We start from the raw sequence: 25,266 nt of genomic DNA, 5'->3' as shown, positions 1-25,266 counted from the left end.
TCTTTTGAAACATGTACGAGAGGAAATAAAATATCAAAAACTGCGAGGTAAGTTATTAAAAATTATTAATTAATATTTTAATAAACATTAAATTATTATTTATTAAAAATTAATTAAAGTTAGATTTAAAAAAATGACAAATATAAAATTAATCCAAAACTTCTTATATTTGTGAAATAATAAATATAATCAGTAATAGGTAACTTTCATATTTGTAGTAATTACGTAGTATACTTATGCCCCTATTTTTTATATTATTAGTATCTTATTCATATTTATACTTAATTAGATGGAGATTAGACAAACCCGCGATTAAAATAGACTCCTCTTAAAAATTTATAATAAGATAGATGACTGTTCGTACATTTTTTCCACTATAAATATTTACTATGTTTAACTAATAACATTTTAATAATTAACTTAATAATAAATAATAATATAATTTATTTTATTAATGTAATCTTATTATTTTCAAATTTTAATATTTATTTTTCTTCTTTTATTTTTTAATAATGGAATTATAAGACGAATTATATGATATATACAAATAATATTTTTCAATTCATAAAATTTGTATTTTTTATTTTTTTTATTTATATTATTTGTTACATTAACAGTAACAATAAAAAAGACTTTGTCATAATATTCACAAAATACATATAATTTTGATGAGAGATATAAAATTTTTATTTTTATTCGTAATTAAACGATTCAAACATTCATATATATTTGACAAATTTGCCATTTTTGTTGTAAACGTTGATTTACTGTAGAAAATAGTTTTCAGTATTTATGAGCAATAATGATTAACACAATAAAAAAAAATGATTTTTCAAACTGAAATATTTTTAATTAGTAATTTAATTATAATTTAGTTTTAAAATGAAACGGAACAATGATATTTAATAATGTATTTTTAATATATTAATGTATTTTTCATTTGAGATTTGAGATATTACATAATTTACATTACATACATTGTTTATTATTACATATATTTTATTAATTGATTTTATTTAATTGAAATAAAATTTCGTAAGCGCTGTACGTATATTCTGATATAAATCGCGTCAATACTTATAGTATTAAAAAATCATTCATATACGTACACTTATATTCACTTAACATATATGTATATATACTGGCAGTTAAAATACACACACACACAACTCTCCTTAGCATCAGCTGGTGCCATGCGCATGCGTATAGTACCTACTCGATACATTCTATTCGCATCTGTTGAATGGCGGACTTCATCATTCATCGTATTTACTGTTTAATGTGACTGAATTTTCTATAAGAATCACGCATCTATCGCGATGTCGAAAGCCAAAATTTCGGCTGAATGGAGAAAAAGAGTTAAATCGGAATACATGCGTTTACGGCAAATGAAACGGTACAAACGAGCAGACGAGGTTAAAATCGCCTGGAATCAAAATCGCAAGGTTATGACAGGCAAGTCGGATTTTATAACTATTTTTCGAATATTTTTTTCTTCCTTCTCTCTCTCTATTTCTCTTTCTTTTTTCTTTCTCTTTTCTGTTTATTTCTTGTTATTATTTTATAAGCTAAAAATATTATTGGAAATAACAATGAATATATATGATGGCTGCTACTTTGCTAGTATATAACTTTATGTCGTATAGTTAACGTTTTTTATTGAATATAGAACTTCTCGTGGCTGAACAAAAGCGATGGGCAGATGGAAAGGCAATGTGGTTAGCGATACAAGATATTCCACCTCATCTGTCCTGTATGAAAAAAGCTGAAATTACTAGTCCTGATGGCGATATTCAAAGTTGTCCTGTAAAAATAATTAATGCAGTAACTCCTATACCAACTATGTACACATGGGCTCCTATTCAACAGAACTTCATGGTAGAAGATGAAACTGTTTTGCACAACATTCCTTATATGGGTGATGAGATCTTGGATCAAGATGGTACCTTTATTGAGGAACTTATAAAAAATTATGATGGAAAGGTATATGAAATAATTACGTTAATTTAATTTAGTAATTATGTAAAGAATTTTATTGATATTAATAACTTTATTGTTTTAGGTTCATGGTGATAGAGAATCTGGTTTTATGGATGATTCCATCTTTGTCGATTTGGTAAATGCTTTAGCAAATTATGAGAAAGATGATAAGGAACGAGAACAGATAAGGAAAGGAAAAGAATCTTCCAAAGAGAAAGAGAATCAAAAAGAAAATGAGAAGAAGGACGAAATAAAGTCTGAAATCAAGACGGAAAAGACTGAAAGTGGAAAGACAATGGCTACACCTTTTCCATCGATACATATATTCAATGTAGAGGAGTTAAATACAGTGATATATTTTAATCATATAATTCCATAGTAGTATAATTCCGATACATTTATTACAGTTATTATTTTTAGGCAATATCAAGTATGTTCCCTGATAAAGGAAGACCAGAAGAATTGAAAGAAAAATATATCGAATTGACAGAAAGATCTGATCCAAATGTTTTACCACCAGAATGTACACCTAATATAGATGGTATAAAAGCGAAAAGCGTACCTAGGGAACAAACAATGCATTCTTTCCATACTTTATTCTGCAGGAGGTGCTTCAAATACGACTGCTTCTTACATCGTGAGTATATCACAATGAAGTAATCTTTCTAAGTATTTAAGTTGTATTTTATGTGAAGTATAAAATAGTATTATATCTTTTAAATGTATTATGTAATGTTTTAATAACTATTGTATTATTTTTAAAAATGAAGCAAAGCACTAATAATGAGAAAACTTCACTGAAATACAACTTACTAGTGTTGTATATTTTAAGTGTTTTAAGTTGAAGGTTTATTAATTACAATAATTTGTGATTCCTGATTTATCGTAGCAGCCAGGGGGACCTCGCCGCAAGGTAAAGAACAATATTGCATATAAACTAATGCATTATCGATCGGAAGCTTTTTTTGTTTAGCACAGAGACATCGTCAAGGGCTCATCTGCAATCATATTTCATTCATCGTTCATTATTGTATCTCTCTACTAAATTTTTCTCCATTCAACCATGCCGAATCAGTCGATGAGAGCATATTCGTAGTGAGTTTATGATATTGCTTGTAGGTCTTCAAGTTTGCCATCCAGGTCCAAATTTGTTGAAACGGAAAGGACCCGATTTGAAACCATTTCCAGAGCCATGTGGAGCAGAATGTTACATGCATTTGGTATACCAAATTTGCTATCCTGTTAAATTTCGACGTAATGTTCATTTTTAAAATTGATGTCAACGATTTGATATCCTTCTCATATATAGGAAGGAATGAAAGAAAAACTGGCAGCACAAGCAGCGGATATAAAAGAGGAAGAAAGCGATGAAAAACGCGGTGGTCCTAGAAAGGTACGAAAACAAGCAAGCGTAGATTCTGGAAACGAAGCAAGCAGCGAGGATAGCAATGATAGCAATAAATATGGTCAAGGAGGCAGTTGTCAAGGTAAATCATATCAATCAAAGACTTATTATCATGAGATTAAAACTTTAAAATGTTTTATTGTTCAAATTAGATTTTAAGCAAAACGTCAATAACAAGGACTGTAAACCTGAGGATATTATAGAGGATCAAGCGCAACCTGAAAATCAAACACCCTTCACGCTATTAGGAATTGGCAAACGAATTAAGATAGAAAGCGAGTTCTCATGGACAGGTTCCGAACAAAGCTTATTCCGAGCTCTTCACAAAGCCTTTCCCGGTAATCCATGCGCACTGGCACAAATTATGTTGACGAAAACTTGTCAAGAGGTGTATGAATTTGCGCAAAAGGAAGCTTCGGATATTCCCGCTATAGAAAATCTGAAAGACTTTACGCCACCGCGAAAGAAAAAGAAGAAGCATCGGTTATGGTCGATGCATTGCAGAAAAATACAACTTAAGAAGGATTCTGGTACGCACATTAATTAGTTTCAAGGAGTCTATAATATATTTTCGAATATCTAATTGTCTGATTCATTTTGATAGGCGCAAATCACGTGCACAACTTCGCACCTTGCGATCATCCAGGACGTCAATGTGACAACTCGTGTCCCTGTATACAAGCGCAAAATTTTTGCGAAAAATTCTGTCAGTGCAGTAGCGAATGTCAGAATCGATTCCCTGGCTGCAGATGTAAGGCTCAGTGCAACACGAAGCAATGCCCGTGTTACTTGGCCGTGAGGGAATGTGACCCGGATCTTTGCCAAACGTGTGGCGCTGATCAATTCATTATCACTAGAATATCTTGCAAGAACGTCAGCGTGCAACGTGGTCTTCGTAAGTTTAAGAACTGTCAATCGTATAATTTTGTTAAGAAAACAAAACAAAGTTAGAAAACAAATATTTTGTGGTTCGTAGATAAGCATCTTCTGATGGCACCATCAGATGTGGCAGGTTGGGGAATTTTTCTGAAAGAATCGGCGGCAAAGAATGAATTCATTTCAGAATACTGCGGTGAAATTATCAGCCAAGATGAGGCTGATAGGAGAGGAAAAGTATACGACAAATATATGTGTAGTTTTCTCTTCAATCTTAACAATGGTAAGTACGATATAATTTAACAGCTGATTAGATATTTTAGAAAAAGGAGAAAGAAAGATTAAAAATATTTTTTAGATTTTGTCGTTGATGCAACGAGAAAGGGAAATAAGATCAGATTTGCCAATCATTCGATTAATCCAAATTGTTATGCAAAAGTAATGATGGTGAACGGCGATCACAGAATAGGTATTTTTGCTAAGAGAGCAATTCAGCCTGGTGAAGAATTATTCTTTGATTATAGGTATATATATCATACACATTGCACAATGGAATCAATATATTAACTAAGATTAAAATTATATGAATTATAATAATATTTTCAGATATGGACCAACGGAGCAACTCAAATTTGTTGGTATAGAACGAGAAATGGAATTTCTTTAAAAATTTATATTTTATATACCAATACATACATATATATATATATATAAATAGTATATCGAACAGATGCATACAACTGAAATATTAGAAATGATAATAAATATGTATTATCTGGTTTGTTCACACAGATTATAAGAGCACACATGTAATAAAAGAACATGCCTCTATTTTTAAGAATTAAGATCTACACCTTTGCACAATGATTTTTTTAAAAAAAGAGAAAATCTCCATAGCAGTAAAATTATAAAATTCAAGTATTTGATGAAAGGATGATTAATAAATAAAAAATATAAATCGCATATTTTACATTGTTATAAGTGAAAATACTTATCAGTTTTAGTGACAAAATCATTTTTTAACTGTATGTATTGTTTATTAGAATATGATTTATGTCTGAAAAAAACAATTCTCTTGTAATGCCTCCATCGATAATTCAATTGCAATTATCAGAGCAAGTATCTCAGTTACAGATAAATGTATCTGTATAGATAAAACAAAGATATGTATCTTTTTACTATTACGAGAATATACGCACGTGCTTTGTTCAATTCATTGTAGTATATACAATTTTCGCACAATTAATACATAATCAATACTTTACAAATTTATTTTGAGATAGCATTTGATTAATTATGATAAAGAGAGCAAAGATTTCTTTATCCTGATTGATCAATTAAAATGCTATTTTACCCTCGGAGAATTTTCGAATGAATCTATAATCTAAAATTAATATCTAATATCTAAAATTTATTTTGTTTAAAATATAGCAAACATAAAAAAGAAAAAGAAGATAAAAACGTGTAGTTTGTAAAATTTGTAAAAATGCGACAAATCAATTTTATTTTTTCTCTTATTCGCAAATAATTATATTTATTTATTTGCTATTGTTATACGCGAGATTAGGTGAAATTATGATTAATTAAAAATTCTAATATATATATTATATATTATAAATATGTAATAGCTCTCTCTCTCTCTCTCTTTCTCTCTCTTATATATAATATTCTTTTCTTAAATCATGCTAGTCTACGGTATAATATTATTTATATCGTATTAATAGTATATCCGGCACTTAAGAAAAGCTTACCTGCCGAAGGATACGTCGAAGATAATAAAACGTGGTCTCTCGAGAATCTGGATTAAAGCGTCACCGACGAACACGTCGAGCTTTCGCGCAGCTTGCAACAGAGTTAACGCGAAGGGATTATAGCAAGCTTCTCGACGATCTCGGCGTGGCAAATCAGCCACCAGTTGCAGGCTTCGCGGCTGCGAAAACGGTTGGACGGAGAGTCTGCTTTAGGATCAAGTAAAGAGAAAGACCCTCGGAGAAAACTATTATTTCTGAAAATAACCCGCGTATAAATAAATGAACTCTACAATTTACATTTAAAAATAATAATGCTCCTGATTCAACTTGTATCGAAGAATTGATTCGCGATCGATTTATCGATTTATCGTAAAGCGTAACGCTTGCGATTTGCAGTAAAATTTTAATCGCGAATTATGCGGTTGTGTTTTCTTTCCCGCGCTCTCTTCTCTAATTTTTCCAACGGATAAACAGAGAGAGAAACATTATACGAGCGAAATTAATCGCCAACGATCGACGCTATGTCTTTGAACGGATCTACGCACCTGTAACGTTCGTGAAAATTCGCGCGTTTAAAATTTAATTGGATCCCACGTCAAGAGTAAATATTTACACGCTCGTATTGGTTTTCGGCGGTGATCAGCTCCGGGTCCGATGTGCGCAGAAACGAGTTAGCGCGAAATCGAGTTGCGCTCTTGGATGTGATAAATTCGGTGGAGATCCGGAATTTGCGGAAACGCCAGGTGACGGATAAGCATGTCGCGAAGAAAGTGAAGTGCATGAGAGAAGCAACGTCGCGCCCGATGATAGTCGGCTCGTAGGAGGACGCCAATTTGGATCGAGGCCAAGTCTGAGGGAATCTCGCCTGCGAATATGGAGGAAGAAGGTAATGACAACTTTTATTGCAAAATGTTATAAGATCCGCTTTAAATTGTAAACACACTAATGATAGCTTCCTCTTTTTATTCTATTTAAATATATTCACTTCCTTTTTTTCTCCTCCTTTTTCTCTTTTTCCCTAAGGATTTGAATTGCATATTGAATCGGGATTATGATGAATTATAATTATCAAATAATTATTATTTAAAATAATTATTATATATCCAATAATTATTAGATAAAGTAATATAATTATATTGACATGATTTAACATATAATTGTTCTCCAAGAATTTTTGAAAATTTGTTCGTAATTTCGTTTAATTCAATTTCAATTGATTTTGTTAAAATTGCAGTTAATTATAGTCTATTATATTTCAATTGAATTATGATGTAATTACATATACATAGCTTATATTATTTAAATAATATACTAAATATTGACGAGATACGACGAAATTCATTAAATTTAAATTTCAATTTAATTTAATATCCTAATATGTATGAATATACAAAATGCGCTTTCAAAGAAATTTTCACGAATAAAAATACTGAAAATACTGAAAAGTAATAGTAATTACTGTATTATAGATAAATTATATTACTGCACTAAATTTGAGTTTATATATGACAACGTCCGAGGAACAATCTATTGTTATTTAAACAATAGATTGTTCCTCGTTTTTAAAACAAAGAGAAAAAATGTATTATATATATATGAAGAAATTACATATATAATATTTGCAAATTTTTAATTAACCATATGTAATATAAAAAAGTGCTGTTATAATTATTATATATATTGTGATAACTCATATGATCACATAGCTGTATCTGTGAAACTAGCACGACAATTTCATAAAAATACTAAAAGTTCCGATAGTACTTTCCAGTTCCTGATAAAAATTAAAAAGAGTTCCGCATTCCTTATATTAAAAAATCGAAATCGAAAAAAATGTGTCTAACTTCGCGAATCTAACACGACACCCTTCCTTATAAAGTACCAAAACGCGTTGGATATCATTATTTTTAGCAAATTCCTGATGGTTCAAGTTCAAGCCTATATACGCAATTTCAGATCGATATTCCAACAATTAATAATTTTCAATCAATTTTTAATGTCCTCGATTCGCACGACACTTATTAAAAATGTATCGTGCGAATGATTTTCCGCAGTTCTAACGATAATTCTCAACAGTTCTATCCTTACGAACATTTTTACGCAAGGTTTCGACCGTTTACTATTTTTAAACAATTTTTTACAATTACTCAGCACGACATTCTCCTTCTAAAGTACTAAAACGTGTTGAAAATTATTACCTTTGATAACAGTTCTCGATAGTTCTGTTCAAGTTCAGCGTATATATTCAATTTTAGATCGATATTTCAAAAATTAATAATTTTTAAACAATTTTTAAGCAATTGTTTACAATTACTCAGCACGACACTCTCCTTCTAAAGTACTAAAATGTATTGAAAATTATTAATTTTGATAACAATTCTCGATAGTTCTGTTTAAGTTCAGTGTATATATGCAATTTTAGATCGATATTTAAAAAAACATAATTTTTAAACAATTTTGGAAATATCGAAATACCTGAAAAATTGATTCAAAATTATTAATTTTTGGAATATTGATCTAAAATACTGCGCATTTTCATCGTAATGATAAAAAATAAAAAAGAGTTAAACATTTTTTCTATAGAATTACATAAGTATCTATTATTAAAAAAATTTTTAATTTTAATATATAAAGAAAGAACTTGTTAAAAACCATTTGTTAAGAAATATATAGAAATTGACCGTCTATTTTAGAAAAGAGAAGCATTCTTTAGAAATCAATTTAATTCAAGATCGCGAAACTTGAAGATACACAAACTGATATCAGAGATCGTAGAGCAGAAATATCTTCATTTATATCTTCATTTATATCAATCACGTATATAGCGTAATGTATCAATGAGTTTGAATTGCTTGTAATTGGACGATCGGATCAAAATTGTTGATTGAATTTAAATTTTACACCCGCATTTCGATATTAACTCTTTACATTCGACATTTATTTATTTGAACGTGAAATTTAGTAATACATAATTTTATTATACATATATGTTACACGCAAATAACTTCATTCAAATATAGTAAAAGCTTATATTTTATATAATACAATAATTTCTGAATAATTTTATAAGCTATCGCTTCTCGAAACGTTAAGTTTTAGAAAAATAGTGCAAAGACCGGCGGAGACTTCGCTTACGGAACAGAATAAAACTTCACGCAAATTTATTTATAGCACTATAGTGTATATTTATAGTGCAATGTATCGTTGCGTCGTCATCTTGCCACAGATACTTCGCGAAACATTTCTCGACCAAAGCGATTCTCGCGCAATTTTATCCATGACCGCTGGGTTCCACGTGCGGAATCGCGCTTAAGTTTACGAGCGAATGTTTTTCGCATTTTAATAAATATCTGTTTTTAATATACATATTTATAAATATATCAACATCATAGTTGAGCGTTGTATAAATTGCAAGGAACGTGCAAAGAGAACTCATTTATATATGTCGCGGACCACTGCGTTTAATTCTCTCGCGATGCTCTTTAATCCGACTATTTTCTCCTACCTTTTTTTCCTTTTCTTTTTTTTGTTAGCGAGTCGTCAAATTTTTTCACGAGAAACAAAGTGAAAACGTAAACTCCACGGATATAAAGTGCACTTGTATCTCTGATTGCAAATGCTTTACCAATATTTCGCCCCAATGTTGTCTCGCGATATGCAAAATTCGGTACCGTATTCTCTCTCCTTGTTCCTGCGTGTTTCATAATCACGTCACGGGGTTGTATCGTCTTCCAAGTTTCATAATAGCAATTCTCGAGGAAACAAGGCCGCTTAGCTAACATACTGCTCTAGCGAAGCGTATCTCTTAGCATCGCTGTTAAACTGACATAAATGGCGTCTGTACCGGAAGAAGGATAACACAGTTTTTTCATTTGTTAACTTTAATTACTCTTTGCTTTTTAATCGTGAAAAACGCCTTATTATTTGTCCGAAGCTTAATTAGTAGAGAGCTCATCATGCTCCATGCTCTAAAAAGTTAAAAACGATTAAAGTATTGATTTATTTATTAATTAGCAGAAAGCACAGCATACTCCATGCTCTGGGAAACTAGAAACGGTTAAATTATTGATATATTTATTACGAGAAAAAAATCAACTTTTTATTTGTGAAATATACATATCAAAGGAAACAGATACGATATATATTTGATATATATTTGATATATTCAATATTCAATATTTTATCAGCACGAAAAATTGTTTCACGTAATATAGCATATCCTTTTAAATATGATCGAATAATCGATATCTGTTGAAAAGGCATTTTTTGCGCAGATATTTAAATATCTTTTTACATATATACTTACTTAAGATTGTATTTATATTCCGTTACGCGAGAATAATTTATAAACTTTCGACGGAGACATATCATACACGTGTAACCTAACTTACTGCTAATTTCGTCATCGCGCACAAGATCACGCGATGATAAATAAAACGATTCGGATTTAATTTCTTAACCTTTAACTATGGAACCATCTACAATTATTTATTTTATTAACTACTTAATAAAATAAATAATTGTACAGATCCGAGATAATACAACGTAAACAAAACTAATGAAATTGTCAATAAGCGATCCCGACATCATAGCGTATCTTAAGATCGCTTATTGACGACAGTCATAAAATTTACGTCTCGTCGTCTATTGATGATAGTTAAAGGGTTAAGTTTACGAACGGCTCACAGTTTATTTCGATCCCCCGATAGTTAATTATTAATTACGACGTGTACGTGGAAATAATAGCGGAAATCCGTGTGTGTTTAGCACAAACATTGGCGGTTATATGACATTAGCTAGTTATTGTGCATCATCGTACACACTCGCCGCGAAAATACGTTATCCCAGACTGCCCGGTGAATCGAGGAATCGGGACTAGTAGAAGGCAGCTTTCGCTAAATGCAGCTTTGCGGTCCAAGCCAAAAGCGAATGCTTTTGTCTGGATAAAGCGCTTTATACGCGGCTTAGTCCTTTCATTACTCGCCTCTGTCTTGCCTTCGCGCTCGTATGAGGCATTATGAACATTTAAAAAAATAGTAATCGCAACGACGATAATAATATAAGTAACAATGTCATTAATGCTCGGATTATGTCATTTCGAGTTTTATTTAATAAAGTCATTCGTTTCAATGTAGATAATATATCTATGATCCTCAAAAAAACATTAAATAGGGAGACATTCAATATATAATGATAATAATTTTATTTATTATAATATTGCGTTAATATCATATAATACAATATAGTATCAAGAATTTTATATTAAAAATGGTATTGGACATAAACTCTAGATTATTTTTTTAAATAATAGTTAAATGTCAATAAGGAGAGAACACCCACGTAAAATATAATAAAACTGTGTTATTAAACTGTATTTACGAACCAATAAGTGAATGAAATTGAATAAGAAGATCATTGAAAAAACGATTGGTATAATTTAACGAGTTATGCTTTGATACTTTTGACATTTTAACAATTATATTTTGACATTTTCCATCAGTGTAATTTTAATGCAATAGACACACACACACACACATACATATACACATATATATAACGTTACATCGCTGTAAATAACGCGAATTCAAAGGAAAACATAGGTGGAATCCAAATATCGAAATATAAACGCGTGATTATAAACGCGTTATATGCAACTTCATCGTTCTGAAAATATCATGTTGCAAATTACGAGGACTCGTTCTCACTCGAACTTGCAACAAAATCAAAACTCTTAATAAATACTGATATTAAATACTGATTAATTATTGGAATATATGTCACGTTAATATGACCGCCTTTTAATTCCCTCGTGTATTATATATATTACACACGATAGATATGTTATATGCACGTTTCATATTTTTCTCCATTTCGATAATATGACCAGAAGTTTCTATGACGTTTAAAAAATAAAGTGAAAGAATATAGTGATTTTTAATTTCAACGTTTTATAGGAAATATAGTTTATTTTGAAAATAAATGTTGTTATTACAAATATAGAATAGATTATTTTAAGAGAGCAGTGTAGCACAAATAGATCATAAGTTTAAGATAATACTGAAACCAACGACTAAATTTTATGAATCAGCATCTGAATTTCTAGTTTGAACCTCTTTTCCAGAGAGAGAGAGAGAGAGAAATTGAATTTATTATTTTATATTTTCTTCAGTAAAATATGGTTTTTTTTAGAAAATTAAAATTCCAAAATTATGGAAAACAAATATATATTTCTATAAAATAAATTGTAAAAAAATAAATTCTATAAAATATTCCTATAAAAGGAGAGGATACATATATGATAAAACAAGCTGAACATTTAACGTTAATTCTAATTATTAATAAATCATTAATTCCAAAAACAATAACAATATTAATTTCAATTTTCAGTAAAAATTTATTTATATTATTATAAGAATGTGTTCTCTATTGCTGGTTTAATGCCATTAATAAAGCCATAAAAAATAAAGTAATATTTACATAATTTTATATTTATCAAATATATAGATACTACAATTGTAATATTTATTGTAAAAACTGTGAATAATCACTCAGAGCAAATTCGCAATATAAACCCGAGATATAAAAGAAATAAAGCTTTAAATAGCAACAAGTTTAATTAAGTAAACTCAACAAAGAACACAATTGTAACTATGAAAACTTAATGTTGCGTTAAAAAACTTTTGTAACCAGGTATATTCAACGAATCAGTTTCGCTCTAAATATTTATAAAGATAATCATTGATATCTTTATAAATATTCCTTTTTCCTCGTCGCAATAATATTTCATTAAATAGAGATTTGTATTATACCCTGTTTTATGCAAGATATGCAATTCGTACATTCTCTATTAATATCGAGCAAAATCTGTTTACGTAAGTGGCAATGTCATCAACTGATGAAACCCACACAATATGCCGATCTGCGTTTGCAAGGAGATTTTGCGAATGTAGCACCGGACTCGATTTGAAACCGTGATAGGCACTGATGGTGGATAGTCGATGCCTGTCGATACCAGTAGCCCTCGCCACTTCGTGTCAATTCTAGCGATCTCCTGCGATCGAGACTTCCCTCAACCATAATCGACCAATATCCGATAACTCACCCACGTCCCTTTCTTCTTTCGTAGATGTTCTTCGAGTATACGAACTTACCCATTTCATTTTTTTTATCAAGTGCATTTAAGCACCTTTTCTTCTTCGAACCTAGTAAAGTTAGTATCAATCTTGTCACTTAATAAAAATTGAAGAACTAGAATCATTAGAAAAATAACCAGTAATATTTAAAAATAAATATTTAAAAATTAGAGAGTAAAAAAAGAGAAAAAAATTAATTATTTATTATTAATTAATTATTATTAAAAAATTATTTTAGTTATAAAATAAATTTTTTGTTTTATAAGAACATCAGAGAGAGAGAGAGAGAGAGAGAGAGAGAGATCACTGAAATAAAATATAATGTGTAAAAAATATAAAGAGATCATATTTATGCTAAAGAAATTATGCTAAATAATTTTTAATCTTAGTTATACAAATATTTTGTATCAAAATTTTAAACATTGCATGACAAGTGACCTTTCTTTAATCGAAAAATAATACGAACGAGACATCGTAAAAAACGCAGTCGAATGTAGGATACATCGTATCCTTCAAGAGACGTGTACGTAATTGCATAGTAAAGGCTTTCAGCCATGAGAGTCCAAGGCATAACCTGTAGAATGGAGAACGCGTTGCAACAGAAAACTCGTATCGCTAGGGATTCTGAAAAAAATAGGGCAGCCACATACCACGCATAGTCATTTTTATCTCTCATATTTCGAGCTACTCTCCCCAAGGAGACATTCCCAGATATAGTAACAGTGACATCGCTATAAAAAAATATACATATGTGCGCTTAAAATCCTATGCATGTAGTGAATATGCATTATTTGTTATGCTATTTTGATGGATGAATTCGACACGTTCAACCTAGCAATTTTATTTTGTTTTATGGTAAATTATTTTATTTCAATTATACACTTCCCTGTTTTCTAGTCTTTTTCCATCGAAATAATAATTTATAGAGCATTTTGCAGCCTCCCATATGTAGCAGCTTTTATCGTTAATTCATATGAACGTAATTTTATAGATGTATAAAGCAATAAGTATAAAGCAATAAGTAAATGTGTGCAATGAAATTTTTGCGAATATTACTGAAATGCAAATTTAAAGCACGGAACAAACAAAATAAATGGATATTTTGTATATTTTTCTATCTTCTCTTTTTATCAGAAATATTTTAAATATTTTTAATTCTGTATCTGCTCGATTTTGCATTTATTTACTTTGTAACGCGATTGTACTAAATCACCTACAATAAAATATCTATTCTCTAAGCGAAATTGAATTTATAGAGGAATTCCTTCGCGGTTTCAAAACGATATTTGAAATACACAATATCGAACTAATAGTAAAGTCTTATACCCGTATATACATATAAATTCCATGTCTAATAAATGTATTTGCTGCATTCAGTGTAGTTTATTTAATAGGTTTATATCCAATATATATGATATGTATCATGTTAACAAGGCGTTTGCTGCAGTTTTACGTTGCATAAATTGCAAGGGATAACAGGAATGTCGATGTAAAAGACAATTATATCGAAAGTGATATGATAAAATTGTATTATACTATAAATCAAATATGCAAACATTTAGAGATAGATGTGAAGTAATATATTTTATCAAAGCGATATGTTGAATCATACTTAAAGTGAAATCAGAACATGCCTTTACGAAAATATTAATACTTCTGAATTTTGATCGAATTTCAGAAAACGCATTATACGACATAGTAAATTGCGTGTGGATTTCTATGACATAAATTGTCGAGATATTTACATAATATTTGCGACGGCAGATAACAGTGCTTGTCGCGTTTGATATATTAAGTTACATGCATAATTTGATCATAAAATGGTATGCACGTAGCTAGGCCGAAAATAAAATTTTACAAAGCATACACTTACAAAAATCCAATTATGATAATGACAATAATGATAATATTCGATTAAAAAGGCGAAATAAATTTTAATAAAATAAGAAATCGATTTCTTTAATTATTACGTACATAATAATCATAAATGTGACATTGATATTTAAGTGCTATTTATAATTGATCGCAGAATAGAACATATTATTTTGTCATGTTATTTTGTTATATTAAATTATTAATTGCAAACAATAAATTATCTGTATATGATGTATATTATATGATGTATATTATTTATAAACTTTATTAGTTTTCGAAATACGAATTTATTATTCTGCTCTAAATAACGCGATATATTTTTAATACAAATATGTAATAAAAGCATGAGCGTGATAAATATTCGCATGCTGCAAATCGCTTAGTATATGGCACGTTACACTAAACACTGTACAAACATGTCGGACACTGGAAATGTGATTTTATTTAATGTCGCGTTTTGTTCTTTTTGCATGCTCAATTGATTTTTTCGTAAAAAATTAGCGTAGTTGCATTTATCAAATAAAAGATTATTCTTTTTGGAATTATATAAAACTATTCTTTAACACTCAAACAGTGCATCTTAAAACTTTAATATTTACCTTATTTATTTTTTTTATTTGGAATTTAAATAATTTAAATGTAGAATTAAATTTGCTGAAATGTATCATAAAAAATTAGAATAGAAAATTATTATTTGAAATGGTTTCATGTATGAGACATTAATTTTTATAAAGAATGATGTTAATATTTTATCATGTCTTCTCTAGTGCTAAAGTTAATTTTATCTTAATAATGTATTTTAAAGAATATATTAAAATTAAATGTTGATATAATTACAAAATAATTTAAAAATGCAATTACATAAAGCAAAAACTCTAATCAAATTATGAGATTTTGACCATATGATGAGTTTTCGATTAATTGTAAATTATAATGTGGGCCTTCGCTCGTCAATCACAGACATTAATAACGAGAAATTAGCAAATCGATGTTTTAGTGATTGAACATGAACCGAGTTAGAACCGATTGAAATGACCTTCAACAAACGAATAATGCTATCAGTAATTTGCTATCAGTGATATAAACGTTTGTGACGAAGCAAATGCACGCTATCAATTTTACAGGCGTCTTAATACTCAATTAAGTTTGACGTAATAAAAGTCATTATTACAATCAGAATATTTTTATTACTAGTTTCTCTAATTATTTTTTTTTAATATTATGTTACTCCCCATAAAATCGATTGTATTATTATAATAATTGTATTATTTAAAAAATCTATATTCTAAGAATATACTAAATTTTATTTATTATAAACTTTATTAAGTTCACATATAATTATCTCTCTTGCATTATATATTCTTCATCTTCTTAAATTATTATTCTTCTTATTCTTCTTATTTGCAAGATTTATAGATTAATATAATAATTAATATAATAATTCAAAATTTCTATATAGAGTATTCTCTCTCTTATGCGAATACTTATCAAAATATATTTATCAATAAATATAAATTTAGACATTTATTCTCTTGCTGTATTAATTAAGTCACGTGAGACTACTCCTCTATAACAAACAAGAAAAAAAGATATACAGAAGTTTATCTTTGTAATTCCATTTAACGTCGTATTTTTATTTACACTCGAAAATTGATCCATTCAGTGAAACTGTAACTAATGTGGTCAGACCGAATCAATAAACGTTGCTCCGCTTTTAGTATCGAAAAGTAGCAATAAATTTGCTCAATACTCACCCTTTGCGGAAATACTTCGTTATCGTAACTTTTCCTTCAATGATTTTCATAAAATGATAAAAACTCATTCAAACAGAGCGGAAAACAAGATAATTAAGTCATAATCCAATAATAAGCCATCGAATTGGGACAAGAAGCAAGATAATAGTACTTATGTAAATCTTTAGTTTAAGGCTCTGATAATGCTACATCGACTTGGAAAAGAAGTTATTTAAGATGTTATTGCGATCAAATTATTTTTTGATAGTTTATTTCTTGTACGGATTATTCCGTAGAATTCTACATTTGTATAAATTCTTACATAAGTTATTGCAATTATTTTATGATAAATTATGATAAGTTAAAGAGCTAAGCTTCATTTCGAAACTAACAGATCTCTTTAAGATAAAAATGATTTTTTTCTCTCTCTCTCTCTCTCTCTCTCCCTCTCTCTCTCTCTCTCGCTTTCTCGCTTTCTCTCTCTCACTGACAATTTGCTGGAATTGTTGGGAATACTATACATGTGTCCTCTCCGGTGTCGTTTACGTTTTACGCGCTTTCCGGATTCAGACTCCTATCGGTTTCCGCTAACTGTAGTATGTGATTCCAGTTGAGATAGTATCTAGCCGGATATAGTTACGTATGAAATACGCAAACGTCAACCTATCCTAAAGACATATATACAAGCAGCTCTTTCACTCTCTCCCTCTCTCTTTCTTTTTCTTTCTCTCTCTCTCCCTCTTCGGTCTAAAATTATTTTATAGAAATTAATATACATATATATATATATATAATACATAGAAATATATATTATATTTCTATTGAGAAATCAATTTTAATTATTATTTATTTAGTAAAGAACATATGACCTAAAATATAATTTATTTTTTTATAAACGAATATATTTAATAGAACAAGAATCATTACAAATATGTGAAGGCGTATAGTCAAAATTATATATAGATTATAAATCTTTTAATTTTTACATTTAATAATGACGATTAAATTCATAATAAGTGTAAATTCAATTATTATTTGTAAAGATATACAGACATATATTAATTATAATTTTTATTTTATATGTCCAATTAATTTCTATTTTAATTAAATCTTATCTTAATTAATTAATCTTATTTTATATCAAATAAAATATTCGTTCGCATTCAAAAATTGACGTTTATTTACACGGTGGCGCAAGCTTGCAGATATAACATTATTCATGTTCCAGTGCCAATAACAGTCGAATGGTTACTGTTATGCATTAATGATATTGCTAGGTTAATGATAATGGTATCGCGCGATATTTCGCGCATCGGAAGCTTTTATCATCTTTGAACAGCTGATATTGCTTTAATCCTATGGATATGTCGAGAAAAGCATGAGATACAATACATAGGGGCAAACAAAAAATTAATTAACTAATGTACCTTCTGTCATTTTTCTTGACAATTTACGCATATTCAGTTTTGTCCAAAAATTATATTAGATTAATGGAATATTCTTGTAAAAATAAATTAATGAAATTAATGAAATAATGCAAGAATAAATTAATGAAACATTCTTTGTAAGAATAAATTAAATTCAATATTTTATTCTTGATTTTAATTTATAATCTAAATAAAATTTTGTTAAATTTTTACAGGTTAAGAGCTTATTGCAATATTTTATGTTAAATGTTTAATTTTTTTGCGTTTTTTGTGATATTCTTCTGCAGAAATATATAAATATTGCATTTTTTACTCTTTGTTGTGACTATTATTCCGCGTTTATACGATGCGAATAGTAACATAAAAAGATCTAATTATATACTACAAATATACTAGAAATATGTATATATATCGGCAGTCAATTCACGCTTCTCTAAATATATTTATGTACAATGCAAGAGCTGTCTCGACATTTTCGTCCATTACATGCGATAGACTTGCGGAGGTATTTTCGGTAAAACTCACTATTAATAAACGCGCGGATAGTGCATGGCATGATGCCCATTTCAATGAATTTTCCCGCATATCGCTTTATGCTTATTACTTATTGTTAAAGAATTTAGTTACATATAATTTTCACTTGACACTTAAATTCCTGGCATTCGATCTGATATCAAAGAGAAATAAATTTACATTTAAAGCATAAGAAAAGCGTTTGGTGAATAAAATTCTTTCATATGCTATGTCACGATATGTCGTTCATGCTTTTATGTAAATAATTTCAAATAGGATGACGTGAATTTTACCGATCAGTTCATCAATTTTTCGATATTAAATTCTATAGAGAAAATTAACAAAGACAGAGGAAGAGAGAGAGAGAGAGAGAGAGAGAGAGAGAGAGAGAGAAACCTATATATTATTAATTTATTTAAAATAAAATGGTGTCAATCACGTTTGACTCGTATTATCGCGAGAGCGACATTACATAATCCAATACAGATTGATTTACAAACGCGCATAACGCGGAGGAGATTAACAGCGCTGTCGAGAGGAGATTACGCCAGTCATGTAAATATGTCACTAATTCCAAACGACGATCCCCGAGTGGAACAATAACGCGCCGAGACACCAACTGGCCAACCTAATGACACACTTCGTGCGTATTTGCAATTAAATATAAAATCGAGTACGCGGCCAGTGACTGTCCATGTCGTCGCTGCAGTATCGAACAGGCGCGATAATTAGCTCGAGGCTGCCAGCGCGTTGCAATTATTGCCGGCTTTTAAACAGCGGAGAATTGTCGCGGCCGGAAAACACATCGCCGGACTAGATATGCAGACGCCTTGTGATATACCTGTCGTATGTTCGATGTGTGTGCAAATGTATGCACATTCCGCGACATCCGCACGTGCCGCACAATCGCGGTATCTCGCAGCGAAGCGCAATTGTTGCATCGTCGCTCAGTCATGCATCTAATGCCCAATTTTGCGCAATTATGCTTTACACACATGCATAAGGAATGTGGAAACATCAACATTGGACATTGTTTCTCGCGATGAAATGAAAATTTGCCTTGAATTTTCCCGAAATTCTCGCGAAAATGCGACTTGCGTTTCGTACCGAGAAATGAAATTAAATGATATTAGGAAAAAATGGATCGCAATTTCGTTTTAATATTAATCCATTAATGTATGTTTATTTTTTTAAACGCGTAATATAATTATATTTTTTAATAATTGGATTATGTCGATATTACATATATACTACATGTTAAGATAATATATGAAATATATATCATTATATGTATATCTTAGCAAATTAAAATAAATACTTTCTCTTCTTACTCTATTTTCTCTTTTATATATGAAAAAAATTTTGAAATGTTTTGTTTACATTTTTATCTTTAAATAAGGTTGATTTCTCTCTAAAAAAGAGGGGAAAATTCAGAATACTGTAAACATCTTCTTTGTTTATTTTTGTATCCAGCGTACGTCAGAAGCAAGTTATGAATAGTAGGAATTTTTAATATTAACATAAAGAGATCAGTCTCAGTGAAATGGGTCAAGAGATAAGATGGTAAATAGATTTCTAAATTTTATCGGTAAAATACCCGAGAGAAATTAAGCTTAAAGGAAGAAATGTACCTCGATTGAGATATTCTTTAATGATATCTCGTTGGATTGTGCGATATATTCCTCTGATCATTGTTTGATGTTGACGCGAGTGCGTGTTTCATCCGCATCAAGAACTAACCAAAGAAAAAGAGAAATAGCGTTGGCTTTAGTTTTTTATCAGACTTATCAGATCGTGATTTTACGTAAGTATATGAACCTTTTATGCAATGAAATTAACTTTCTATGAGATGTAGAGAGCGTCTTCCTCCAACGTTTTTTTATCTCTTTTGTTTCATTTCCTTTTTCTTTATTTTCATTCAAATATTTACTAGAGTTCACTAGTAATATTGAATTCCTTTACTTTTTTCCCTTATACGAGGATTTTGTACTTATTCAAACAACATTATTGCATGTATGATCACGAAATGTTTACTTGTAGGCAAATAATAATATACATATATACATATATATATAATATAGTTGTAGTATATGTATCGTCAATGAAAATGCGTCGTTTTATTAGGTATTTCTAGTCATATCGTCGCACAAGCATTGCAAATAAAACAACATAAAATAAAACAACGTATCTCCTGCTATATTTCTGTGATTAAAGTACAGTATCTATAAATCTTTATTAAACAAGTAAAAAATACAAAACGTGCTTATTGATTAAATAAGTAAACATTTAATTCAAATACATATATATTTTATAGAAATGCACACGTATACATATTAATAATGTGAATATTTAAATAAAAGAGATGTAAATAAAAGTTTAAGCATTAAAACAATGTAGACTTATTAATAACTTATATATTTTTTATGTTTTTATATAGTTTGTTACATTATTTATATTATAGAATTTTTTATGTATTATAAAGTATTAGTATTTTTTATGTAATTTATATATATTTTTATTTTTTTATTTTCTTTTTAAAATTAAAATTAAAGAAGATACTAAAATAAGTTTTAAATTACTATAGTATAAAAGAAAGAGCTTAATATATCATCTCTCAAACATATATTAATATTAAAATAAGAACAGAATTAAGGATAATACTGTAATTAATATTAATTTTCTATGATATCATAATTATTATTAATTTTGATATTAATTTTTCTTTGGCGTATAAATGTAAGAGTGCCCGTTATTTTTGTCACGCAATTGTAAAAGAGAAATATATTTATGAAAAAAGCAAATTAAATTTATTGTGTAATGCAAGAAATACACTTTCGTTAAATTCTCCGGCTAAGTTTACGTAGTCGCAGAGAATTAAAGCGGACAAATATACTTGATCATCGATTATTATTATTATGCGCCAATAAATCTGCAAAATGAGATAGGAACAATAAAAAAAGAAAAAATTTCTGTGTTCCTATATTTTACATTAGAAATTCAAAAAAAGAAAAAATAAATCATTTCCAGATCTTCGGCATAATATTCATTTGCCAAATTCATGCATTGCCAATTCACTTTATCCAAATAAAAATGAAAAATGAGAGACATGCCATTTATTGTTTATAGAATAAATTATATATTTTTAATTTATAAACATGAATGAGAGATATATAAATATATATATGTTCCTTACTTATTAGGAAAATAATTATTATATTTCAATAAATAAGTAAATTTTAAAAAATGCACACACATACACATACACAAACACACATTGCTAGTCAATTTTAACTATTATTATAAGTTTTAATTGATTGTGTATGTGTGTACAAATTTGTGATAATAATTTATCAAATAACAGAAGAAAATAGTTTAATAAATTTACAAAAAAAAGATTTGTTTTGTACGTAGATATTAGGGAGACAATAAAAAAAAATAATTATTCTCTCAAAATATGAAGTAATACAATAAAATTGCATTGCAAAATTGTTATCGAGAGATTAAACCGATAAAAATGAAGAAGAGACATTTCCATATTTTGAAATCTGCATCGCATGCATATCATATATCGATATTACGCCTTCGTTAAATTCATTTATTGTGGTGCGGAAAACTGAGTGAAAAGCGCGAAAACGAGAAGTTAGTATAGCGTGCGGATTTTGATAATTGTTGAATCGGGGCGAAACTCCGGAACCAGAAGTTTGTAATTAACGCAATCGGGATGATGACAGGATGTATTTCTGGTTTATATAATGACGCAATCTGCTTCGCGGACAACATACTAATTGCGCCAAATTGATCCAAGCTTCTTGAGACAATATTAATACTAGTCACAACAATGAACTTGAACGGCATTAATTGAGACGCAAGAGAATCGCAATTCTTCTTTTTAATTGTTCATATAAATATATAATACTTCAAAAACTGTTTATTATAAAAATAATATTAGTATGAATTGTGCAAATATTGAAAAAATTATAAATAAATCGAAAAATATATAAAAAACTGGTAACACATACACACACGCTTCTGATTTCTTTATTTAAACTTTTTTATTTAAGATACTTATAATACGTAAGAAGAACTTAATACTTATTTAATGAGAATCATTTTATAATAAAATTGATTAAATTTTAATAAAAATATAGTTTTTAATAATATTTTTTTATCACTATTTGAAAATTATTAAATGTTTTTAAAATTACAAGTTTGTATATCAAAAAATTATAAAACTTTATTTCATTAAAAAAATTGTATTAATCTTAAAAGTAATGTTATATTTTTATTACTTTATAGAGAATAGTGGTTTATATAAATACAGATTTTTATACACACTGCCACTTTTGTGCGAAAAGTATCCTCCATGATTTTTATGTGAGGATACTTTTATCCAATTGAACTGAGTAGAAGACATTAAAAATTATATAAATGTAGAAAAAGGAACAAACTATTTTCTATTTGAAAAAATTTCTGATTCAAGAGCGGTTTGTCACGCCGTTACATTTCACGACTGATTATGACGACTAAAAGGAGAAAAAGAGAGAAATGTGAACGCCCAATTAAAGCGCACTTTAATGAAGTGTCGCACAGTTTCCATTTTACGACACGGTTAAATGGAATAGAAAGTAACAGTACACACAATATAACGTGAGAATAAAATTTGTACGAATGGTGATGTCTTTTAATTGGATATAATTTATTCATATCGTATAATAAAGATACTATTTCGCAAAAATTTATTAATGTAACAGGAAGCGGTAGAAAATGAAAAACGGAATATCTGTGTTATTATTATTATTATTGTGTGTGTGTGTGTGTGTGTGTGTGTGTGTGTGTGTGTGTGTGTGTGTATGCACACATGCGTGTATGCAATATATGTAATACACTTTATTTTATTTTTTCCGCTTTATTTTCTTCTATTTATTATTTCATTTAATTGATAATCCCATCATAATATTGGCTATGTAATATTACGTTACTTGTCACGTAACGTTATCATGATTTACATTTGCATTTGGATTACAGAAGCAATATGGAACACATGCAGCAGTTGCGCGAACTGAATGGAATAATTTCGACCGATAATTCGAATATTGTAATCCATTTAATAAGGTGTTTAATTGCACACCTTTGTGTATCATAGCATGTATCAATGCAAAAGAGTGATAGTTAATTAGAATCACCGATACGGTTGCCCTTGACTCTATCGAACTATTAGCTTGGATCGCGTGTCTGAACGCGACTTGTTTCATTAGCGGATTAGCTTGATTCGTTTAGTCGTCGGCGACGACAATTTCGATCAATTAAGTTAATGCACCTGCAGAGCTACGTACCACGCGATACGTGGCTACGCCTTTTTATTCATTACACTTGCTTTCATTATAAAATACGCAATAAACGAACAAACAATGGATTACGTCGTTCGCGATAATTGAAAAAAAGAAAGATTATTGTAATAAAAACCAGTTTAGATTATATTACAATAATGTTCGAAACTTTATGAAACTCGCGAATGGATATAATAAACAAATGTTTTATTGCAGTTAATAATATATAGTCGTCTTAAAATGTTATTATACAAGGTGTTTAAAAAATAATTGAAAAAATAAAAGTAAAAAAGCCAGAGAGAGAGAGGGACAGAAACAGAGATAATATAAAAATATATAAATTTAAAATAAATATATCCGTATAAGAGATTATTATAAATGCATATATTTTTTGTACGAATATTTATTTTATTCATATCTGATATTTAATAAAATTTGAGAATTTTCGTAAAATATATATTCTCTCTCTATGAAATTTTAAATATTGTAATAAAAATATAAATGTTACGAAAGCAAACATAAATTCTAGCATTTCGCAATGATTCTTTGTCATTTGCACTCGTTTTGCTAGACAAGTTTCGTCAGATAGTTGACATTCTCGAAATGTCCTCTTCGCACGCATATCGCTCGTATATCGGATTTCTATCAGGACGAATTATCGATGAAACATCATATTGAAGCTTTGAAAATCACGAACTTGGAAATGATCCAGGTGGCTTAGTCAATCTTCCTTTGTTTTACACTAAAACAAAATAAAATTTAGCGATAAGGGAATATAGCGCGTGATAAAAGTATTATCCTTTATGAAAGTGATAAAACGAAGGAGAAATATTTTGCGAGAGAAGTAGTGAAATATTCGGTTTGCCCTTAGAACTTGACACATATTCCCTTATCATATGAAATTGCGCGAATATAATATCCATTATGCTTTATATATGCTTTGTTATCGTTTTCAAAGGTCATAAATACTAAAATAGATGAAATATTTTATTATTTTTTTATAATGTGACAAATATTTAATATTTAATATTTATATAATTTAAAATTGATCTTAAGCAGTTAATTAGAATTATTGTGTAAATTGATAATACATTTATCTCTCTCTTTACGAACATATATCTATCTCCTTTTTTCACTAAAATATTTAAAAATATATAATAGTAAATAAAAATTATATAATAACTTTATAAAAATGTATCGTTTGACAAAGTAAGTAATGAATTCTATTTAACTTATATTTTATTAT

At 28.9% G+C, this 25,266-nt stretch overlaps 2 protein-coding genes across 5 annotated transcripts in view; both read left to right on the top strand.

The window, feature by feature from the left end:
• The first annotated feature begins 1,224 nt into the window (after positions 1 to 1,224).
• E(z) (histone-lysine N-methyltransferase E(z)) lies at positions 1,225 to 5,092 on the top strand. 3 transcript variants are annotated; one of them, XM_083079946.1, is made up of 12 exons: positions 1,225 to 1,455; positions 1,670 to 1,983; positions 2,063 to 2,311; positions 2,401 to 2,617; positions 2,873 to 2,893; positions 3,100 to 3,200; positions 3,290 to 3,467; positions 3,538 to 3,915; positions 3,990 to 4,280; positions 4,362 to 4,544; positions 4,620 to 4,785; positions 4,868 to 5,092. In XM_083079946.1, the coding sequence occupies exons 1-12, from the start codon at positions 1,320 to 1,322 to the stop codon at positions 4,926 to 4,928; spliced, it is 2,295 nt and encodes a 764-aa protein (XP_082936072.1). In that variant the 5' UTR covers positions 1,225 to 1,319; the 3' UTR covers positions 4,929 to 5,092. The 3 variants fall into 3 exon arrangements, with proteins under 3 accessions (XP_082936072.1, XP_082936071.1, XP_082936073.1); XM_083079945.1 differs by having other exon boundaries at positions 2,870 to 2,893; XM_083079947.1 differs by lacking the exon at positions 2,873 to 2,893.
• Positions 5,093 to 6,184: 1,092 nt separating this feature from the next.
• Adcy2 (adenylate cyclase type 2 Ac76E) overlaps positions 6,185 to 25,266 on the top strand; it is a 41,015-nt gene continuing 21,933 nt past the window's right edge. For both annotated transcript variants that reach the window (XM_083079283.1, XM_083079282.1), the window contains exon 1: positions 6,185 to 6,898. In XM_083079283.1, the coding sequence (XP_082935409.1) occupies positions 6,886 to 6,898 (13 nt within the window). In that variant the 5' untranslated portion in view covers positions 6,185 to 6,885. The remainder of the gene's footprint in view (positions 6,899 to 25,266) is intronic.

Source organism: Camponotus vicinus, unplaced genomic scaffold (genome assembly GCF_025532165.1).
Source record: "Camponotus vicinus isolate PSW18456_S1 unplaced genomic scaffold, iyCamVici1.0 SCAF_10, whole genome shotgun sequence".
In the NCBI taxonomy this organism is placed as follows: Eukaryota; Metazoa; Arthropoda; class Insecta; order Hymenoptera; family Formicidae; genus Camponotus; species Camponotus vicinus.
This window is presented reverse-complemented; position numbering and strand designations above follow the sequence as displayed.